Source organism: Harpia harpyja, chromosome 1, assembly GCF_026419915.1.
Source record: "Harpia harpyja isolate bHarHar1 chromosome 1, bHarHar1 primary haplotype, whole genome shotgun sequence".
NCBI lineage: Eukaryota > Metazoa > Chordata > Aves > Accipitriformes > Accipitridae > Harpia > Harpia harpyja.
The window spans coordinates 36,809,743-36,829,911 of record NC_068940.1 but is presented as its reverse complement, the minus strand read 5'-3'; the positions used below and the strand labels follow the sequence as shown (position 1 = coordinate 36,829,911).

Genomic DNA, 20,169 nt, shown 5'->3' with positions numbered 1-20,169 from the left:
TTGTGTGTGCTGGTAATTAGCTGCTGGTTACGCGCACAATTAATGGGCGGACTGTTTAATAACGGAAATCGCATTGTTCTACTCGGGCTGCTAAGAGTCAGCACGGGGCAGTTTTGCCAGGAGTTATCTATAAAAACCTTCTTGAAGTGCAGTGAGGTTAAGCACCTGGACAGCTTCCAGAGGAGAACAATTGAGCTCAGCTATACTTTCACAGGAGATAATTTGCTTTCAGGTTACGAAACCTGCGGCACCCAACCTGCTACGAAGCTGCTCGCTTCTCCGTGCCGCGATGGCGCGCTTGGCTCCCGGAGGGCTTATCCTGGAGACAGCGGGACACGCGCGGCAGAGCCCCGAACCTCACCCGGGAACGTGCTCTTTCATGGAGGGGGGGAAGGTATACACCTGTCCATTGGAAGGAGGGAAGCATTTCTTACACAAAAAGTAGCAATTTTAATCCGTTCCCTGGGATTTTTGTATTTATGAGATTGCATTAGCTTCTCAAAATTCTTCCGAAATGCCTACATGAAACGCAAATTAAGATCCTTGAAGCAGTCTGATCTGCTTCAGTTCCCCTCAAAAGATCCTATGCACAAAACCAGAGCTTATTTGTTGACAACAGAGTCTAAATGCAATGTATTGCTTTGGCTGTTCTTTTCCTTTGTCTTGGATTGCAGCCTCTTCCAAAGCTTTGATTTCCAAATGACTTGTTAAGCTTTACCGGGCCTGAACATAAAAGCTGTACTTTTATGTTTCTTATGCGGCATGTGGAATGGGGAAGCTCAACTTAACTGTGGATGCATCTCCTAAGACCTTTCTTCCTCTTGGGGCTCCACATGTTGCCGCTTTATGAGAAGGCTGACTTGCTGCTTCAAAGCTTGTGTTGTTCCTGTTATCAGAGAGGAATCAAACAAAAAGGGGAGTTTCCACGTGGGAGGCAGTGCCAACACTAACCGTTATTTCATCTGCAATAATAGCTCAGTGGCATAAGGGGCACCCACAGCCAAACTTACTGTTTTTCTTGTTTTTCTGCCAAGAGGATTTCCTGATTCCTGAAATTAGCCCCATTGCCAAGTGATACAGTCAAATCACGTGGTCAGCAGTCCTAATTGCCTTGGGAATACAGAATTCAATTAACACAGTCCTAGTCCTAAAGCATGGACCAGGGAAGAACTGTTCTCTTCCACAGAAAGCCTGATCTATCCATAAAATATGATAATATATATACATACAGTCTATAATATAATGAATTAGCCAGAGAATAGTTTTATTTGAAAATTACTTAAATACTATTCTAATACAGAGGCCATTACAGCAGTATGAAGCCAGCAAATAGCATGATAGCTTATTCCTCTTTTCTGATAACACTCACTATGCTGACATCTGGCAGTTTCATGCCAGCATGTAACCATGGTGGTTGTCTCACTGTATGTAGCTTTACATGCATTGATTTAATTAAAGCTGTATACTCTTGTAGTGTAGACAAAGCCTAAGACTTTTTTTGTGGAGCAAAGCTGGATATAACAAGCCCAAATCTTCTCTCACACTACCATAAATGGGGATGTACAGAAGTCACCGGTCCTACACAGATGTAGGTCATTACAAATCAGATTTGAAATCTGTAAGCAGTCAGTTTTGATTGATATCACTTTATATGGCATCAAAGGCCCATTGTGCTAGGGAGGAGAACAGAAAGTACTATTATAACTAAAGGACCTTTTGTCTGTGCTCCTGTGCATAGAACAAGCAGCAAGGTTTGGTTGTCCGTAGCAAGTCCACAGGTTTGCAGAGGCCAGTGAAAAAATACCATCTACCTACAATGGCTTGTACAGAGAAACAAGGCTTTTTTACCTCTGTCTTCTATGACTAGTTAGAAATGTAATTCTGCAGATTTTACAGAATTCTCACTTGATTTCCAGTTTTAATCTTTACTCACATAAAGAAAGAATGACAGCTATTCACTCTGCAGGCAGGGTTTTTATGTGCTGATTTATGCCTTAATGTCACATCAATCATCAGAAAACAGGGATGTAAATAACAAACTTTGTTTTAAGATTAAAGCAGCAAATGATTTTTTTGAAAGGATAAGTAGTTGTTTATTTCATCATAAGGAGGTCAAAATATACAGTACTGTATCATTCAGATGCTAATGTGGATTAAAATGTCAGGCCCACATTTCCCTGTCTAGGTTAGCCCAGGGTTGAATAAACCACAGAAATCTTAATTTTCTGTAAAATTTATTAACTACAGTTATTACAGGAGTCTTGTAAAGCAGGGAGGTGCCTGGATTTTGTTTTTTATTAGAATTAATTACAAGTACGGATATAAACAAATATCTGATGAAACAACTAAGTTTCCTATCATCTGAAAAACATTAATAACAGGATTGTAGGTACAGCCTTGAAGTTAGGACTATGGTGGGGACGCGGGTGCCCCCTTGTGTTCCTATTAGAACCTTAAATAGTTTTTAATTTGTTATCCCACCTCGCCAAGCCAAGAGAGAAGTTGTCTCAATCACGTAAAGCCTTTGCATTTTAGCATTTTAATTTACATTAATAACCAATATGAAGCATAACTTTATAACCACTGATTCTATTATACTGCAGACTTTTTGCTAATTTCAGCTCTATTGAAAACCACAAAAGGTGACTTGGTTGTTTTTACATTTAAGTATAACATTTATCAAAGGAGATTTTTTTTTTTTCCTGGCTGCTTTAAAGCTCTCTAAAGCTGAGGATTTGTTGCTCATGCCTTGCCGCACAAACTGCATTCCTTTGTCACATGCATTTTTTTTCTGCCATTTATTTAATTCACTGCCACTTTCTTACCTTACATACTCTACCCTCTATAGACTTAAAATCATCCACATGACCTTTCTTTAAATATACTACACATCGCTTGATGATCTTTAGAGTTGCTTTCTAACATTTAATGAACAAACCCTGTAAATGATATACCTTAAATAATACACCAATGTTTGCTTTAGCCTCAGGCATTTGATGACAGCCATGTAAAGGAAAATAATGAGTCATCTCTACTGCAAGGGAGTTTACAGAGAGCTGCTGATCCTTCAGCAGCCAAGTGTATTCATTACTTGGATTTCCCAGCAGGTAGGATAGACACTGGATCTGTTTGCACTTCCGCATCAGACATCCTTTTGGAACCCTGTGAAATAAGATATAGAAATTTGTAACAATTTTCAAATATTTCAGAACAGTTAAGTCTGTCATTATGTGCTATTTGCTACCAGATATTTTCCACTCATTTCACCTCTCTGCTTTTCTTTATTTGCCCTTTATTTAATACGCGTAAGTATATGAGCACCATCTGTATCATGACAATCCCAGAAAGCTACAGCTTGCAACTTTGCCTAAATGTGTTGGTTATTTTAATATAATTTTCCCAGTCAGCATGGAAAGCAATTGTCTTTAGAAAGCGGACTAACGTACCAGAGACATGTTGCTGTGTACTTGTAGTATTGTAGCTTTGGCATAGCTTTCTCTAAAATTTCCCTGGCCTAAACAGTTCACTGAAACCATGCTAAGAGTCCTTCAAGCATGATTAATAGTGTATTATACCCAGCCTTGGTCTGCTCTAAGTTAAAGGAACATTAAATATTTTTATGCATGACAGGTATTTGACAATGTTATAGTGATAAAGCTTTTTTACACTACAAATATAATTCTGTTTTTGGAACTGGTTCACGATACTAATCCAGCTTAGATGAAGGAAATGCATAGATCTAGTTATACCAACTAAATTTTTTACTAGTAATTGATAAAAACTTGGCTTTAATTTAAGATGCCTTGACCTAATTTTACTGGCCTTGAAGCCATCAAAACTTCAGAATGTGACAGTAAAATGGATCCACAAACACTGTTCCAGAGGTCACTGTTAACATCATAGGATGCCAATCCTATTTGTAGCCAGATGTCTAAATCATTACATGCTAAACAGAAAAATCAGCATGACAAATCTAAAGGTGACTGCTATGTGCTTTCCCTACAATAGGAATTGTGCAGTCATATGGGAATTGTCCTTTCACACAGTACGCTTCACACTGGAAACCTGACTCATCACTTCAGGTAACCATAGGACTATTCTGTGTCAGACTGGGAGAGTAAAAGATCTCAAACTTCCTCATCCCTTTCAGGGAAGTAAAAACAGTGGGGTTTTTATACTGATTAGACTCCACCTCACTGATATTTTTTTAATTTTTCACCTTTGAAAATCTAAGTATAAAAAAGAGCAGCCAAAAATTGTAATGGACTAAAAGAATCCCCTGTCTTTAACTGTAATCTTGTGCAGCTCAACTGGCTGCAATGGGTTTGCTTCTGCTTACACTGATGTTGAGTTTGGAAGATGGTCTAGAACAGAATAAGATTTTTTAGCCACTTACATGTAGCAGTAAATGGAAGACACATAAAAAATTGTAATAGTTTTTAATATCCATCAAACAATTCCAAACCAGCTAGTTGTTCCACATTTATCCAGCAACCCTAAAAACCTACACATCAGTTAAAAAAATTCCCACATTACAAGAGTAATGGAATCTGTCAGCTGTAGCTGTTCCTGTCTGATGCATGAAGATATTAAGCCATTTCTAGACAAATCTAGGAAACAAGATTATACTATTTACCATTCTTCCTCTATATAGGTGGAGGGGGGAGTAGAGGAGGGGGAGCTCATTTGAGATAATCCCCATTTTGACTCATTTAGCACATTTGCAGAAGAGTCATATGTTATTTGCTTATACTACAGTCTCCCTGCTGCACCCATTTTCAAGGTGATTGCTGATTAAAGCAGGAAGCTTTGAGGGAGACTGGCTGATGATTCTTGTTAAACTGGAATTTCCAAGCCTGATGTGAAATAAAGAACTTTGTTCCTGCCCTTTTAATGGACAAATTCCAGCTCTGCACTCAGATTCAGAAGTACAGGTACCACTGGCTCACATCTTGCTCTCAGATACTTTGCATAACCCCTTTTAGTGCAGTAGAAGTTGTCTGCCTTTGTGACAGCTAAGCTGGAACATATTATTTTGGACAGAGCACTTTAAAGTGCACACACAGGAATGTCATGGTATTGGAGTATATTTTTTTTCCAGCTTGTGCTCAGGAGAAGTTTGTGTCAGTATACCAGATACTCTGATCAGAATAGGTCAGAATAGTTTCCACATGCTAAGCACTCCCAGCTTCTGACAAGTTAAGTATGAGTTATTCCAGCTCAGAAAACAATGTCATTAATCTTTTTTTTTTTTTCATTTTCTTTCTAATCTAATCTTTCTAAGACTCACTAAATACCTTTGCATTTTATATAGCTTATAAATTAATCTCTTTTGCCATAGGAACAACCACTGGATCTTATCGTCTGTGCTAAAACCACGCAGCCAGGCCATAACACTGTTTGCTTGCGTAAGTGGCTCCATTTGTGTTGAAAGTTTCAGTATTTGTTAGCCCAACTGGGAGCAGATGTTTGAACTGCAGTGTTCTCATCAGCTGCATTCTTGTACTATGACATCCTCTTACTCTGTGCCCTTTCCCAGAGGAATTGACAGATTCAGGAGAGAGTAGTGTTAAAATAGCTGCTATGGAAATAGCTCACCAGAATTTAGGAGGAGCTTGGTGGGCACAGGTTATGTGAGCAAGTAAAGCCTGCTGGATCCCCTGTTAAGTATCTCCTGCTTCCATTTTATCAGCATAAAGCTTAATATTTCTGCTGAGTTGTTACCAGATATTTGAGTTATCTTGAAATGGAAATTCTGGCATTGGTTTGCATGTGATCTAATACTTTTAGATTAATGATTACAACTTCCTGGAACTTAGTATGATCACCTAGGAGATGTGTAGATTATTTCTTAGAAGCAATGCAGAACTATGTTTCTTAGGTGTGGGTAATCTTCTTGGGGATATTCAAAAAGAGGTAGCCATTTTCTATGAAATTTTTTCCATACACAGACCTCATAGTTGTGGGGTTTTTTTTTTCCTCCCAGTTCAAAAGCACAATAAACTGACCAAATCAGCTATACTGTTATAAAATTTTTTTTTTTTTTTTTAAATGCCATCTTCTGTTAATGGGAGAGAGAAGCTGTAGGAATACTATTGGCCTCTATAATTGCAACAGAAGATGAGGGACTATACACAGCCAAACTGTCTGGCATACTACTCAAGCAAGCAAAAATATCTCACTGAACATCTCTACTTCCTCTACATTTATTCTGCATTTTTTCCCCTCAAACAGTCTTTTTACCTCTTCACGATCTCCTTTCTTGCTCAAAAAAGCTTTTTCTTGCCCTTTGAATCAGAGACACCTTTCCCGCCTCTCTCTGTGTCTTTCATGAACTTGCAACTTGAAAGCATGCTTCCTCCCTAGCTTGCACTTTCTCATATCTCCCTTTCTGGAATAATTCTAAATTTGTGTCTGTTATTAAACTCTATGAAAGATTTTTTTGATACAGCTTCGATGAATGACACCATACATAAAGTGCAATTGTCAACAGATAAACCCTTTCTCACAAGTGGCTACAGTAAGAATTTTGACAAAGGAGGGCTGTCAGGGCTTAATTTCAACAAATCTCTAGACCAGAGAAACAAATCTCAATTATATCTAGAAATAATAGAGATAGTTAACATTTGCCCCATTTCTAGATAACCTATGCCAGAAAAATGTGGCTGCTGTCTTCCCCTCCAGTTGATTTAAGAGATCTGTTACAATCATCTGAGTGGTTTAAGTAACAGAACTCCTGATTTCACTGGGGGGGGGGGGGGGGGAGGGGTTGCCAGTACCCAGAGTGGGATGCAACACCTACACACCATACTTGTGAGCGTGGATCGGGTGTTACACACACGCACCGATGTTGCGCACAATGGAAATTTCATATCAGATTTGGAAGCAAAGGGGGTGAAAGAAAGAAAAGTGCACGTGAGTGCATGTGTTTGATAACTTCAGTCAGCTAGTATAATTCACAGGTGCATATAAAACAATACCCTGGGTTTTTCACATTGTGTTAAGCAAAATGATTTCTCCTTTTGATTTCACTGGGAGTCAAGGTGATTGGAAGCCAATGCAAGTTGGTAGTTACTCCAGGTGCACTCCAGGACTTCCTTGCTCCATTGAAACTACAGGAAAACCCCACTGATTTTGTGGTAGACCAGGATTTTACCCCAGAACGATGGCAGAAGTGGCAAAAGCAGAAGTGGCTGAACTGTTGCTAATCAATATTACAGAAAGTTATTTTTCTTTTGTTCTTAATTCCCCCCCTAATGTGTAATTACTTTGGTAATGCAAATTGCCCTCTGTAGGATACATAGTAATTCTGTGAAACGCGTGCAAATTAAACAGTTCTTATGATGTGGAAGAACATCTGCCCCTGAATGAGTCATACTGGTCTGCCTGGCAGCCTAACTTTATAACCCAGTGTCCTAACAGGGCTAATTTTCAAATCTGCATTACCGTTTCAATCTATATTGCTTGACTTTTCTTCTTTCAGGCCTGGAGGATTGCCTACCTGTCTGTCTTTCCTGACAGCCTAGAAGCAGGGTAGGGAGAAAGGAACAAAAGCTGTATGTCTCTCAGGGGGCCAGCTGCACTAGGAATCATTGCAGGTAACAGTCAAATCTGTTTAGGTTCTTTACATCACTTGAAATTTGTGATGAAGCGCAGTTTACACACAAGGTTTCCAAAAGATGCTCAAAATGAGCCCACAGCTCTGTGGATTCATTGCTGTTGTGACAGTGTGAGGAAAGAGGAGCAAACTGCATCCTTCCTATTGATTTATAAAAAGCAATGGAAATCTGCCCTCTTGCAGAGGCTTGAGAGACAGTCCCAGGTCTAACCTGTGCTTTTGTTTCTGCATTGGCCCCTCATTATGGACATAGGAAAAAAAAAAAAAAAGCTTTCCATCTATTTAATGCTCCGAGGAACTGCCAGCTGCATCAGTAACACCAAGCCTTGTAGAAACCCAAATTTTTAGTATGCTGAATTCTTTCACTTCTACATTTCAGGTATCAGTGAAGGGAGCATAGCAAATTTAGGGTAAGATTTAACAAAATAAAGCAGGAATAAAAATACCATGCGTATTTTTTGTGTGTGCTTTAACTAGCCTATAACTGATTGCTAACACGAGGTGCTTATCTTGTGACCACTATGCTGGCTCCCACCCACCCAGTGGTCTACCTTGATTTTTTCCTTGCAGGGATTTCCCGCCTTGCAGGGATGTCCCAGCTGCTCTGAAGCAGCAGCTGAACCACCCTCGTGGCAGGCGGGTTACTCTGGTAAACCGGTACCACGTCCGCTTTTCCTTAATAAACACACCATAATTTGTAGGTGGTTCAGTACCTGTTACAGGAAGAGTTGAGTCATCCCCGTAGCCAAGGCATGAACCTCTAAAACAGGGGTGTGGGAACAATTATAGCTCTCCCATAGTAAACCGTACCTGCCTATGAATCAGTACCCTGAGGCCCAAGTTTTCTCGCCTTTGCCCAAAAACTTGCTGTTGTTTGGCCTTAGTCCTGCAAGCTGCTTGTGAAGTTGCACTCCATCCGAGCACAAGTCTCACATGGTTAATGGCTTGCAGGCTGGGTACTTAAATCAGCTGAAAAATGACTAAAAAGATAAGATCAAGTTAACGTACAAGGCCCTTAAAAAACCCTCCAAGTGACTGCCTCTTCTCTGTCTTCTTGAAGGAGGGTTCCTTTGAAGCATCTCCTCCGTTCTGGATGGAGTCGGTCTCGGCTGCTTGCTGCTCCCGTGAGTCTGGCTGCTCCCTGGTTTCCTGTTTGCTGCCTTTCTGCTTGCTCAGCTCCACTGTAGACTTCTTGTCTTTTGAACTCTCTTTGCTCTTTTGGCCCACAGGTTCACTTTCAGCTGGGGCAATTGGCTTCTCTGTAGAGTTTAATGTCTAAAGCAGTTTCAAACAATGGTTATTTTTAGTGTTAAATGTAAACATTTTGGAAGGCGATCCATAAATATATTAAAAAATGAAAGGCCACCTGGCAGGGAGAAATCCTGCTGTCCAACAGGTTTTCATTTACAGAGTTTGGGACGAACTCCTGCAGCTTTGACTTAGGGAAGAACTCCCAGGGAGCCGATAGAATTACTTACATGAGCAAAGACTGCAAGATCAAACCATCCCTGCATAGATTTGCTTTATTTACGTACATATCTATGCTGAAGCTGTTTTAGGAGGCAGAAAACATGCACGGAAAGATGCAGAGAGTCACAAGCATGCACTTCCAACTGAGACTCCCCCAGCTTTTGCATTCCAGGCTGTGAAAGCACCCAAAAAGTGCAAGGGAAAGATTTGGGAGAGAAAGGAAGTAAAAGACACCATAAAGCAAAGGATAAAAACAACTCTGCTATAAACCTGCAACACTCTACCAAAAAATTAACAACATAGGGCTTGGCTATGGAAGGCCGCCGCATCATCAAAAATTTCATGCACAAGTACAAAAGAAGAGATAAGCAAATATTCCAAAGACAAACACAATGACAGAGCAGCTATATATAGTAAAGGAAAAGATTCTGAAACTCAGAGAAGTACGGGATACATTTGAAGTTCACAGGAGAAAAATCAGATCTGGCAAACAAAGAATAAGACAATGAAACTGTCACGGTTAGCAGAGTAGCAAATGACTAGATATGGTTCTGCTAGGAGACCTGTTTGCAAACGGGATTTTCTTTTTTCTTATGCAAAAAATAATATTTCCTTATTTATTAACATAATAATTAAAATTGCACATATTTGCCTTGTTGAAAATCTGGAAATCTTACATCTGTCTTCAAGGCACAGCCCAGAGCTTAAAGTTCTGTAATTTTTCCAGCTTTGGGGATTTTACCACTAGTCTTGAAATATTTAGTGTTCTTCTAAAGGCCTAGGGTTATACACTTACACGACAAGCTTAGCTTTCATTAAAAACACACCCAACATTTTTAGACATCATGATTTCAGGGGAAAAACTGAAAGCAGAAACTCTAGAGAAACAGAATGCAAATACACCTCTCATATCTATTAAAAAAAACAAACCTCAAGCCACTCTAATTTTGGGGAAACAAGAATGAGAGGGGGGTAGCAATACTACCACTGGCCTTTTTCAATTGATTCACCTTTCTTCCCCACCTCATCTTAAAAAAACCCCACATTTAAATTATAGAACCTGCAACCATGTAATACATTCAGTCTTGACCGGTTAGCTGAAGTCCTCAACAAAATATGTGCTTGTATTTAACTATTTCTATTTCCAAAGGACACGCATACGTGGGTATATATTTGCTTACATCTGGATTTGTCTGCTGTTAGACTTAAAAGATACAGTCATTAAGCTAGTCTTTGCTCTAGTTCTGCAGGAGATACATGAAGACAGCACATGAAACCTGGAGATGCAGGTGATCAGTAGCCCCATACACCACGGCCAGGCACCATCTGAGTGTCAATAGTTTATTCAAGCAAATTCAACAACCTCAGAGTACAGGAGAACTGTCATCTGGGGCTGCACAGACACTGCACACTACCTGCATGTTGTCCACCTCGCTTGAGGAGAGACACCTGCCTGGATGCACATCTGAGTGCCCGAGTGATGCAGGAGCTCTCTCAGCACAAGGATGAGCAGAACTTCAAAACCTCAAATTTAATTGTGTCTCTTTCTTTCTGACTCATTTTAACTATCAGACAGGAAGCTCTCAGTTGCTGAACCCATTGGTGAGTTTGACAAGATCCTTCTTACTCTTATTTGCCTTAGCTCACTTTTGAAATGTTTCTCTCTGGTACAATTGCAAATGCGCACATTCAATTCAAAAATAACCACAGCACCCAAAATACAGCTATGAGACTGGATGCATCTGAGTTCAAAGGTGCCAGAACAACTTCTAACCCTTATTAACACTCTGTGAAATCTGTGGGTTTACTCTGCGGGTGTAAAATTAGAGTCGAATCTTCCTCACCACACGTGTTTGATTGTGTAGGTGCCTGATAGTTACAGTATTGCAGCTAAATCTGAACTGGATGCAACAGGACTATTTCTGTGAGCAGGTTTTCGCCTTTGATGTTAGTCAAACAAAACACTTTAAAAATATTCATAATACATTTTCCAGGCAAAATAAGAAAAAAAAATTCCAATCAGATAATCTCTTTGAGGTGTTTCATATTAACCTTGAAAGGCAGGAAATTGGCATATTTTATATTGATGGGAGCAGCTCAGGAAATACAAAGTGAAGCCTATGAATAATGAAACATGTTAATGTTTCTTATTCTAAAGGGTGATCTGCACCTGACAGATTGCTTTTACTCGCTCAATGTTAACAGCGCCACTAAAAAAAAAAAAAAAAAAAAAAAGAAAGATTAACAGGATAGTATTTTTCCCCATCGTATTACAGGAGACCTTAATACAAGGCTGCATTTTAAGTGCAAAAGGCAGACCCCTAAATTTCCACAGATTTTGGATCAGCATTTTAATGTATTTCTGTAACATACAGAATAGCAGTGATGAAAAGCGAAGAAGAATCACAGCATTCCAGAGATGCGATAGCATAATTTAAGGAGATCATTTCACAGAAAGTCTAAAAAAGGAAAAAGTCAACAGCAGATACAGTCTTCCTTGAGCTCTTCTATATAATAAAACTGTGCTAATTTACACTGGTGCAAATAAGAGAAGTAGGGAAACTAATAAGTTGATTTAAAAAAACAGAAGGAAGCTGGCTGCTAATTAAAATAATAAAAAACAGATCCAGGACTGTAACTTTAGTCACTTACTCAGATCATTTCACAATGCTGTTGTATGAAATAAGGAATAAATGTCACAAGACAAGACCTTCTATATTTGGGATGCTTATAGAGAAATAATTCATAAAGATTAACCTTAGTATCATAGAACATCATGAAAATAGGAAGACTGAGAAAATAATTTTACTATTAATTAAAAAAGGAAATAAAAAAGGAAATTCTGAAAGGTCAGTTTTCAATATGACTTCAGTTTTGCTCTCAGGTTAAAGGAAACCCTATGTCTATACACAGAACCTGTGTTTTATCTCTCATTACTGAATGTAATTATTCTGGATATCTTGACTTGCAACAAATGAGGGTTTGTCTCTCAGAAAAGGTAATAGTATTTGTATTTCTAATGAAAATGTGATTTTTTTCTAAAGCCATAAAGCATATGATGTAAAGGTCACATCCAAAGTTTTGGTTTAGCTTTTCTGAACATAGAATGAAAGAAACAAAAACTGAATAAGAAAAAATATGTTCATGGCTTTTGTCAAATTGCAGTGAACGGTTTTCATTCTCAATTTCTTTTCTATAGAGTTTCCACCTAAATGATCCTTTCCTCAGCAGACAAGTAAATCAACAAAGTAAAAATTATTCTGTCTGTGTGTATTTAGTTTCACTACCTAAGCCAAGGTGCATGCAGAAAGTAAAATAATAGCAAGAGATAGGAATAAAATTGAACATAAAGGTGCTAATTATTTTAAGAAAAGGAACACACCTGGAAAAAAAGCTTTTTTTTTAATCTGATAGTGACTCTTTAAAATCTTGTTTAACAGTATGAATAGATAAAATAAATAGATAAGTAAAGAAATATGTAAAAATATGAAGTTCAGTGAGCATGTAGCACTTTTCGTTCAGGGATTTTTACATTTCAAAAGCTAGAGTTGTATGGAAGTAGGTGACAACAACCCATCACCAAAAGATGAAAAAAATCCAGGCACTTACTTGGTGACAGGGGCTTGGGCCATTTACCTCTTCTAAACTGGTTGTCCCTCCATCACCCTTGACTGACTAAAATAACAAAGGATTATAGGACTTCTAACTGGGTTCCTGTTTGAGGCATTAATTCAACATGAAAACACACATGAATCAAAAAATGTAAGGTTTGATTTAAGCATACTCTTTACAACGCTAAACCAGAATCAGACATTTCAGAAACTCTACCAACGTTTTTGAAATACCCACATCTCCAAGGCAGATTTTTGCTAGTTCTTTCCTATGTGAATTGATTGTCTCTTGCAAGTCAATTTTCCCATTAAGGCCTGAGAAATATGAATGAGGTCTCAGTGGACCAGAGATCGTATCAGCCAGTAAACAAGACAGTGCTATCAGCCCTACCACTGTAGTTTTCTAGGAAAGAGCTTTTGCTTGCTTTTCAGAAGCAAATCTATCTTATAAGATCTAGTGGGACTTCCTTTCTATTTAACAATCATACTAAGCATGCATACCCTGTGAATAATTAAAACCCACTTAGCTTTATAGATATATTTTTGTATTTTATCATCAGCATCCATTTTTCCTTTCCAGTTTATGCCTTCTCTCTATATGCATCTAAGTAATGGCCCTTCTTGGTGCCCACTCTTCCCAGCCCGGACAACCAGAGCAGACCCTGAGGCTGTACCACTGGCAGGTCATTCAGAGCAAACCTTGACTTGGAAATATGTTTTTAAGGTACAATCCTTTTCTATCTAGATTTAAAAATGAGAAAAAGCTGTTTGACAAAACTAGCTCAAGTAAATTGTCACAAATCTTGTAATGTTAGATTAAGGTTTAGTTACAATTAGTAATATAAAAGAAATGAAAGGCATAGTATATATAAGTTTAATTAAAAAGTGTGTTAGAGGGTTCAACATGGCATTCTCTTGAGTACCATATAAGCCACAGAGCTTAGCAGTAAAGCATAAAATAAACTCCAGAATTTCAAAGTGCCCAAATTTAAATGTCATTTTTCATTGCATAAGTTCAATGAAAACAATGAAAGGATGTGACTTCTGTTCTAAAGATAGATCAGGCGGATTTGTGGTTTTCTGCAGCTTGTAGATTTGTTACTTGAAGCACAACAGTATCAGCTTGATCCTATGTATGGTGTTATTGCAAGGACCTATTTCAGTCTCTGATTTTCCTATAAAACCACAGAAAATCACTATGTAGCAACAGCATGATAGAAAACTAAACTACTCCACAACAATTCATTACTTGTCACAAATTGTGGGAAAAATTCTCTTTCTGGAACATGCTGCTGTGTACTCTCTTGCATGTTTATGCTCGTGACTCTTTATCTGTGTAAGAGATTGCAGAAATGGAGGGGAGGAAGCACAGTGTGGTCTGTCTTAACATTACAGGATAGAAACTCAGTCCAGAGTGTATGAAGACATATTGTGATAAGATCTAGTTTGCATTTCTATTTCAGTAGGTCTTTAAATACCTTTAGGGGAAAAAAAAAAGTTTATGCTATAACAGCAACCTCTTTGTTACCTTTTTTCCTAAAAAATCCAAACCAAAACAAAACAGAAAAAAAAGAAAAAACCCTATTTTAGCCAACCTTTAGTAATCCATCTTTTTTTTTTTATCAGAACATAAATAACAGAGTGAAGACCTTGAGGTCTTTGCCTAGACAAAGTTCTCTCTTGCCTTCAGTGAAACATATACGTAATGATCACAAGGATTTCTCTCTAGAGCACTGCTGACCTTTCATCCTTGCCTTTGGTCATTTAGGATTGCTGCTGCTGAAAGCTTCCTGAAAGGGTTTTCTGCTTTCTGTGGCAATAAGAGTGGATCAGTGTATCTTTAAATGGAGGAGAGTGGGGACAGGCAATAGACTTGCTACATTTTCATGAATAATGAAGGAAAATTAAGTTGGGACAACATAAAATACTTACTCTTGATTCCAAATGCTATTTATTATGTAAAAGTTTATTTACGTGGGGAAGTAGGCCAGCACAGACACCACAGACAATTTGGAAATAATATTTTTTGTTATTCCAGAAAGATATATTCTTCTTGGGAGCAACTTCATTAATCCAGAAATAGGATATTTTATTTGCAGAGACCATACTCAACACTATCTCAAACCAACCATGCTTCCAGTCAACTTCCCGGCTGAGGACAAAGCTACATAGCCTCAGTTTACAGTTGGTAATTCTGCTTATTCCGATTTAAAAATGCCATTTTACACCCTTATCTCCACAAAATACCTCAAAACAGATATTTTGAAAGGATTTATCTTACCTAGCTTTGCTTCTGTTTATATTCTATGGAGAACAGCAGGAACTTTCAGGGCTCACATCATCTGACATATCTTAGATCCTAAGGGGCGCTCAGACCTGCTCACCTCTAACCAGTGCCTTTAAAAGGAACCTGGGGTGAATAGCTCAGGTGTAGCCATTTCTATCAAAACATCTGCATTGGGTTTGATCTATCCTACCCTGTAAATAAGATAGCTATTTGATTTTCATTGATAAGGCATGACTTTCAACTGGCAACACAGGATTTCACACTCACGTAGGTGTGGCTTAGTTAGATAAAAGAGCAGTGGTATTTCTTCATCTCTTATTGAAGCACAGGGCTTTAAACTAATACTTTATATCTTTCTATAATTTCCCAATAGCTTTTGTAGCATTAGTTAACCCTCTCCCATTTTAACCACAGCAATGGCTTTTGTGACCTTTGCAATTGCAAACAGACCACAAAGAAGGGATGTCTGTACTGAGCAAGTCAGCAGGCAGTCTTCAAAACACACACTGCCTTTTCCAAAGTAAATTATTCCTAGTTCTCGCAATGGCTATCCTTGCGTCAATAGTGGCAACTATAGTGCTATGGATCTAAATGTCTACTTGCTATTGGCCTGTGCTTGTGCTCTCTGAGCAGAATATGTCAAAACTGAGGCACATGGAGAATAACTGACTTGACTGTCTGAGGCTCACAATAGACTAAGTAGAAGTAAACTTCATTTCTGAGTCCCAGTCTTGAATCCTAAGAAGATAAGCTGCCTTTTCTTAAGAACCTGGGTGGTTGACCTGTGTAACATAACTGTGGATGTTATCAGAATACCTTGGGGTCATCTTCTGCAGGTGGAAGAGAAACCCAGTAAACAATCATATTAATGTAAAATTAAAAGTCAATCTCTTTCAGCAGCCAGAGCAATAATCCATCTATTGCCAGAATGGAGACTAAACAATAAAGTATATCAGTAAACAGGAGTCTGGGTTTTATCAAAGAAGTCCTGCCACATTCCTTCTCACCAACAAGCACGGGTTTGTTTCAGAGACTGTAAGTACCTGTACTTGTTAAGATCCTATCTTACAAGAATTCATGGCCTGCTCCATCTGCAACAAGGCAGGAGTTCTCCAAGAGGACCTGCTGGATGAGTCAGTGACCTGCATCACATGGATGGCACGGTTTGTACAGGCTCTGGTGCCACTTCAAGGCATTTCCCACACCTCCAGGAGCCTCCTGCCCCAGTGTCACCCGTGGGAGGTGGAACACTGCAAGGTACATCTAGGCATTAGCCGAGGTTTGTCCAGATTCGCATGTGGAAGAGGTTGAACAGATGCAACCACATGAAGACATCATTTTATCTCCAGTGCTTCAGGTAAGAGGTGCTAAGGACTAAGATCCTCACACAGGTAGACAGCACAAGGGGATGGTCTGATATAAGGCCCTTTGCTGTGCTCCTCAAACATACATGCATGCTGTGGCCAGGGCTGCAGTGTAAACTCTCATATGTCTGAGTTAGTTTTAAATTAACTAGCATTAGTGTGAACAGCAGACTAATGACATTAGCATGAGGACTGGGGAGGCTGCAAATGGCAGCCCCCCAAAATGCGCAAATTACTCTTCTCTGAGCTCCACAGTGCCAGAATTATGCTGCTACCAGGATGCCAGCTAGCTATTGCAAAGCTGGCTTGGGAATTCCTCTACTTTATGGCTGTTGCTGTAGGGTAGCCAGACCTCCAGAGAAAACTACAGTGGAAATGGACCTTCCTTACAGTGGAAATTATACCTTCCAGCACAGTCTGCCAGTATAGCTAATCTGAGCAGAAGAACCCTATTGGACATCTCTACAGTACTCAGCTCAGCTCTCAGCCCCACAGCACTGGAGCTTCCCCCCCTTTTCCTTGTGAGAAAATCAAGCCTGTGTTGGTTTTAAACATTTCATGCACTTTCAGCACTCACCACTAGTTCAAAAGCTTTACAGAAGCTAGTTGTTTAGTAGTGGCTTAAAATCCTTCTGTCTACCTTAGGAATCAGAAATACTGATTGACCTGTTGGCATGAAGCTGTAGGGCAGCTATATAGCTCCAATTGTGTGCAACAGCGTCGCAGCGATCCAGTAGTGCAAAAGTTATTCAGAGGAAACAGCCTGGGACGTACTTCAGGGATAATAAATATATTAAAATAATCCACTATCTGCTTGGAAATTGATAGCCAAAAGTAGAGCAGATGAACACTAAAGTTTTCAAAAAGCTGCAAAACCAGTTACATAGTTAATACAATTCAGTTTCCCATGTGGGTAGATGTTTGCCTACATACTAGTTCTGTCTTTCTAGGCCAAAATCTGGATTAAATCCCTGCTCTGATTAGAGCAGCATTACATCTACTGCTTTTAATACAGCTCTGTTTTCTTCCATGATGACTAAGATGGGTGTGGAACAGCTTTATTTTTTAATTGGTGGTATTTTTTTTGGTAGGGTGACATGATTTGAAGTCATGGTTGCCACAGACATCAATGTTTGATATGCATTGGTCCCGAGTCACCTTCTGCATGTACAGCATCTCCCATGGTAACAAGCCTGTATGCAGGATGACCACAAGTCCCCTTGGATTTAGGAATAAGGTTGAGATTTTTCCAAACAGACTAGTTTTGTAAAATCTTATATGGAATTAAAGGCATGTTGGGTGCACAATTCTTGGGTGATAGTAGGAATTTTAGCTTGGATCCTCAAATACACCAGAGTGGCTATGTAGTAAAGTAACTCTGAAGAAAAAAAAGTAAATGCACCCATTGTGGGTTGGGCTAAGGCTAACAAACAGCTGAAAATAAAAGAAACACCAATCTTTTGGAGATAAAAAATAAATCAGGATTTGGGTTGTTGCGTGTACCTTCCTTGGTCTGACTCACGAACTTTAACCTTTGACAATGTGACTGTTCACAGTTGTATGTACCAGCACATACCTGTGAGCAGACAACCTGGGCTGTTTATTACATCGTGTTCTAAGAAACTACACTTTTCACATTCTAATGTATAAGCTACACTGACACCCACGCGTAGCTGTCTGAAAATAAAACAGCGTGATTAAAAATAGAAATCTTCCATACACATTTGTAAACCTTGCCAAAATAGATCAATTGCTATATAAATCCGCAAAGGCCTGCTACAATTTTAATCAGAGAAGCGTTCTAGACTTGGATTATTTTCTTTCTTGGCCACTTTTCTAGACTCTGTTGAGGAATACTGTCTGGCTGTCATTTGTACACAAATCAGCAGGATTGCTTCATACCTATAACCACGAGCCGATACCAGCCATGTTATCGCCTCAGCTGTTTCCTTCTTCCCTCCAGTCTCCTTCTGGGAAGGAGGATTAGATTCTACTTTGTGCCTTTCTTTTTTCCACCTAACGCATAACATCTTTAAAGCAGCGATTGTATCCTTTCACATGCCGGTTCAGCTAACCTACGTAAGCTGTCAAAAAAAGTTTCACTACTAAAAACAGGACTCCCCGAAGCAAGCACAGGCCTTGACAACGGTGGGCTAATAGCAGACGGTTTCCTCCAGCAGCATCTGCCCAGGTCTCGCATCACCCAGTGGAAGTTGCCTCGGTGGCAACCCCGAATTCTGCCTCAAATCCCTTGAACTGCCCTGGGCTCCCCCCGGCGGGGGACAAAAGGCCCCGGCGGAGCGTGGAAGCCGCAGCAGCCCCCGGGCTCTTCCCGGCGCGGCCGCCAGAGGGAGATGCAGAACGCGAAATGCGCACGGGGGGGGGGGGGGGGGGGGGCGCGGCGCCGGGGACAAGGGGACAGGACGAGGTCATACACCCACCTCTGGAAACGGGCATAGCTTCGCTCCTGCTCTCTTACAGACATTGATTTTCCAAAGCTTTTTCAAGAATTACCACCCCCAGCCTTGCACTGAACGCATCGCTCTCAACTCGTGAAACTGAGGGTCTTGCTTACCAGTTTAAAAAACTTCCTCAGGTTTGCTTTGGGGGTTTTACTCTCTTCTCTTCTAGGTTTCACTTCTGCAGCTTCTGGGCTTTTACTCTCACCTTTGTCAGGAGCCCCTGCTTCTAAAGACGCGTCTGCTTTTTCATTGCTTACGATCTCTGCTTCTTCTGATGCGTTCTGGGGTTATTTTGGGTAAATATTAAGAAAGTGGGGAAAAACAAACTTAATAAGTGAGGTTTGGGTTTTTGTTTGTTTTTAAAGAGGTTACAATCAAAGTGTTTCAGCAGTGCAGTAAGTTGGTACATCAGGAACCAATGTGGCATGAAAGCATTCTCAGCTTCACTACATCTGTACAGGTTTCTTCAGGAATTTGATTCATCCCAATTAAAAAAAAGTATATAAGGTGGTGGGATTTTAAGCACTTGTTTACATTGAAGAAATAGCCTTTCTTGAATTGCAGTACCAGTTCCCAAACAATAATTTAACTTCGATTACAATTTTAAAAGGAAATTTAAATGAAATTACATACAGTAATATGTGCCCCAAGTAGATGACACTCAGATAAAACCAGTAAAAATAAGAATAGATCATACCCAAGAGTTTGCACACAAAAGCAGGAATAGGATTAATTAAAACACACCGTGGATATTATTAATTGTTAAAACTCTAGCACCCTTCTTGGTGAAATACAAAAGTGTAACATCGCAGGCATAGTGTTCTCAGGCTGGTCACATTTGCAACACTAGCTCCTCTTCCCAGTTGTGAAGATATAAATGGCTTCCTGAGGTACAAGGTAGTTAAGTAGCTCATCTATTACTTCACCCAATCCCACAGGTCACAGTCACCCTCTTTGATAGTGTTGACCCTCATTTGAGTTCAAGAAAAGCTGCTGGGTACTCAGCAATGTTGCCTCTATAGAAGGATTTTGGGTCCCACTGAGCTTTTGTGAATTACTGGAAAGTTCCTCCTGTTATAATAGTACTTCAACCAGAGGCATGCGGTTGGTAAATTCCTCTGAAATATGGATCCCCATAAGATTTATTGGTTAATCTCCTGCGTGTCTCATTCCACGGCCTTCTCAAGGCTATCCTGGGAATGCTCAATGTGTTTAACTGAACAAGACCTGTGCAGAGCAGAATACGTGAGCAGGAGGCACATTTCTGCTGTAGGAGGTGGAGGCACAGCTGGGCAGGAGGCTGAACATGCATTTCCTTAGCCGACTATTCTGCCTTCCGTAAATGCCCTGGTAAATA

At 39.6% G+C, this 20,169-nt stretch overlaps 1 protein-coding gene across 4 annotated transcripts in view; it reads right to left on the bottom strand.

Moving 5' to 3' along the window:
- Positions 1 to 1,238: 1,238 nt before the first annotated feature.
- BCAS1 (brain enriched myelin associated protein 1) overlaps positions 1,239 to 20,169 on the bottom strand; it is a 57,017-nt gene continuing 38,086 nt past the window's right edge. For 2 of the 4 annotated variants that reach the window (XM_052787194.1, XM_052787214.1), the window contains 4 exons: positions 18,926 to 19,093; positions 12,698 to 12,763; positions 8,627 to 8,893; positions 1,239 to 3,162 (listed from right to left, as the gene is read on the bottom strand). In XM_052787194.1, coding sequence (XP_052643154.1) covers positions 3,088 to 3,162; positions 8,627 to 8,893; positions 12,698 to 12,763; positions 18,926 to 19,093 — 576 coding nt within the window. In that variant the 3' untranslated portion in view covers positions 1,239 to 3,087. The remainder of the gene's footprint in view (positions 3,163 to 8,626; positions 8,894 to 12,697; positions 12,764 to 18,925; positions 19,094 to 20,169) is intronic. The other 2 variants (XM_052787204.1, XM_052787223.1) reach the window with 2 other exon arrangements.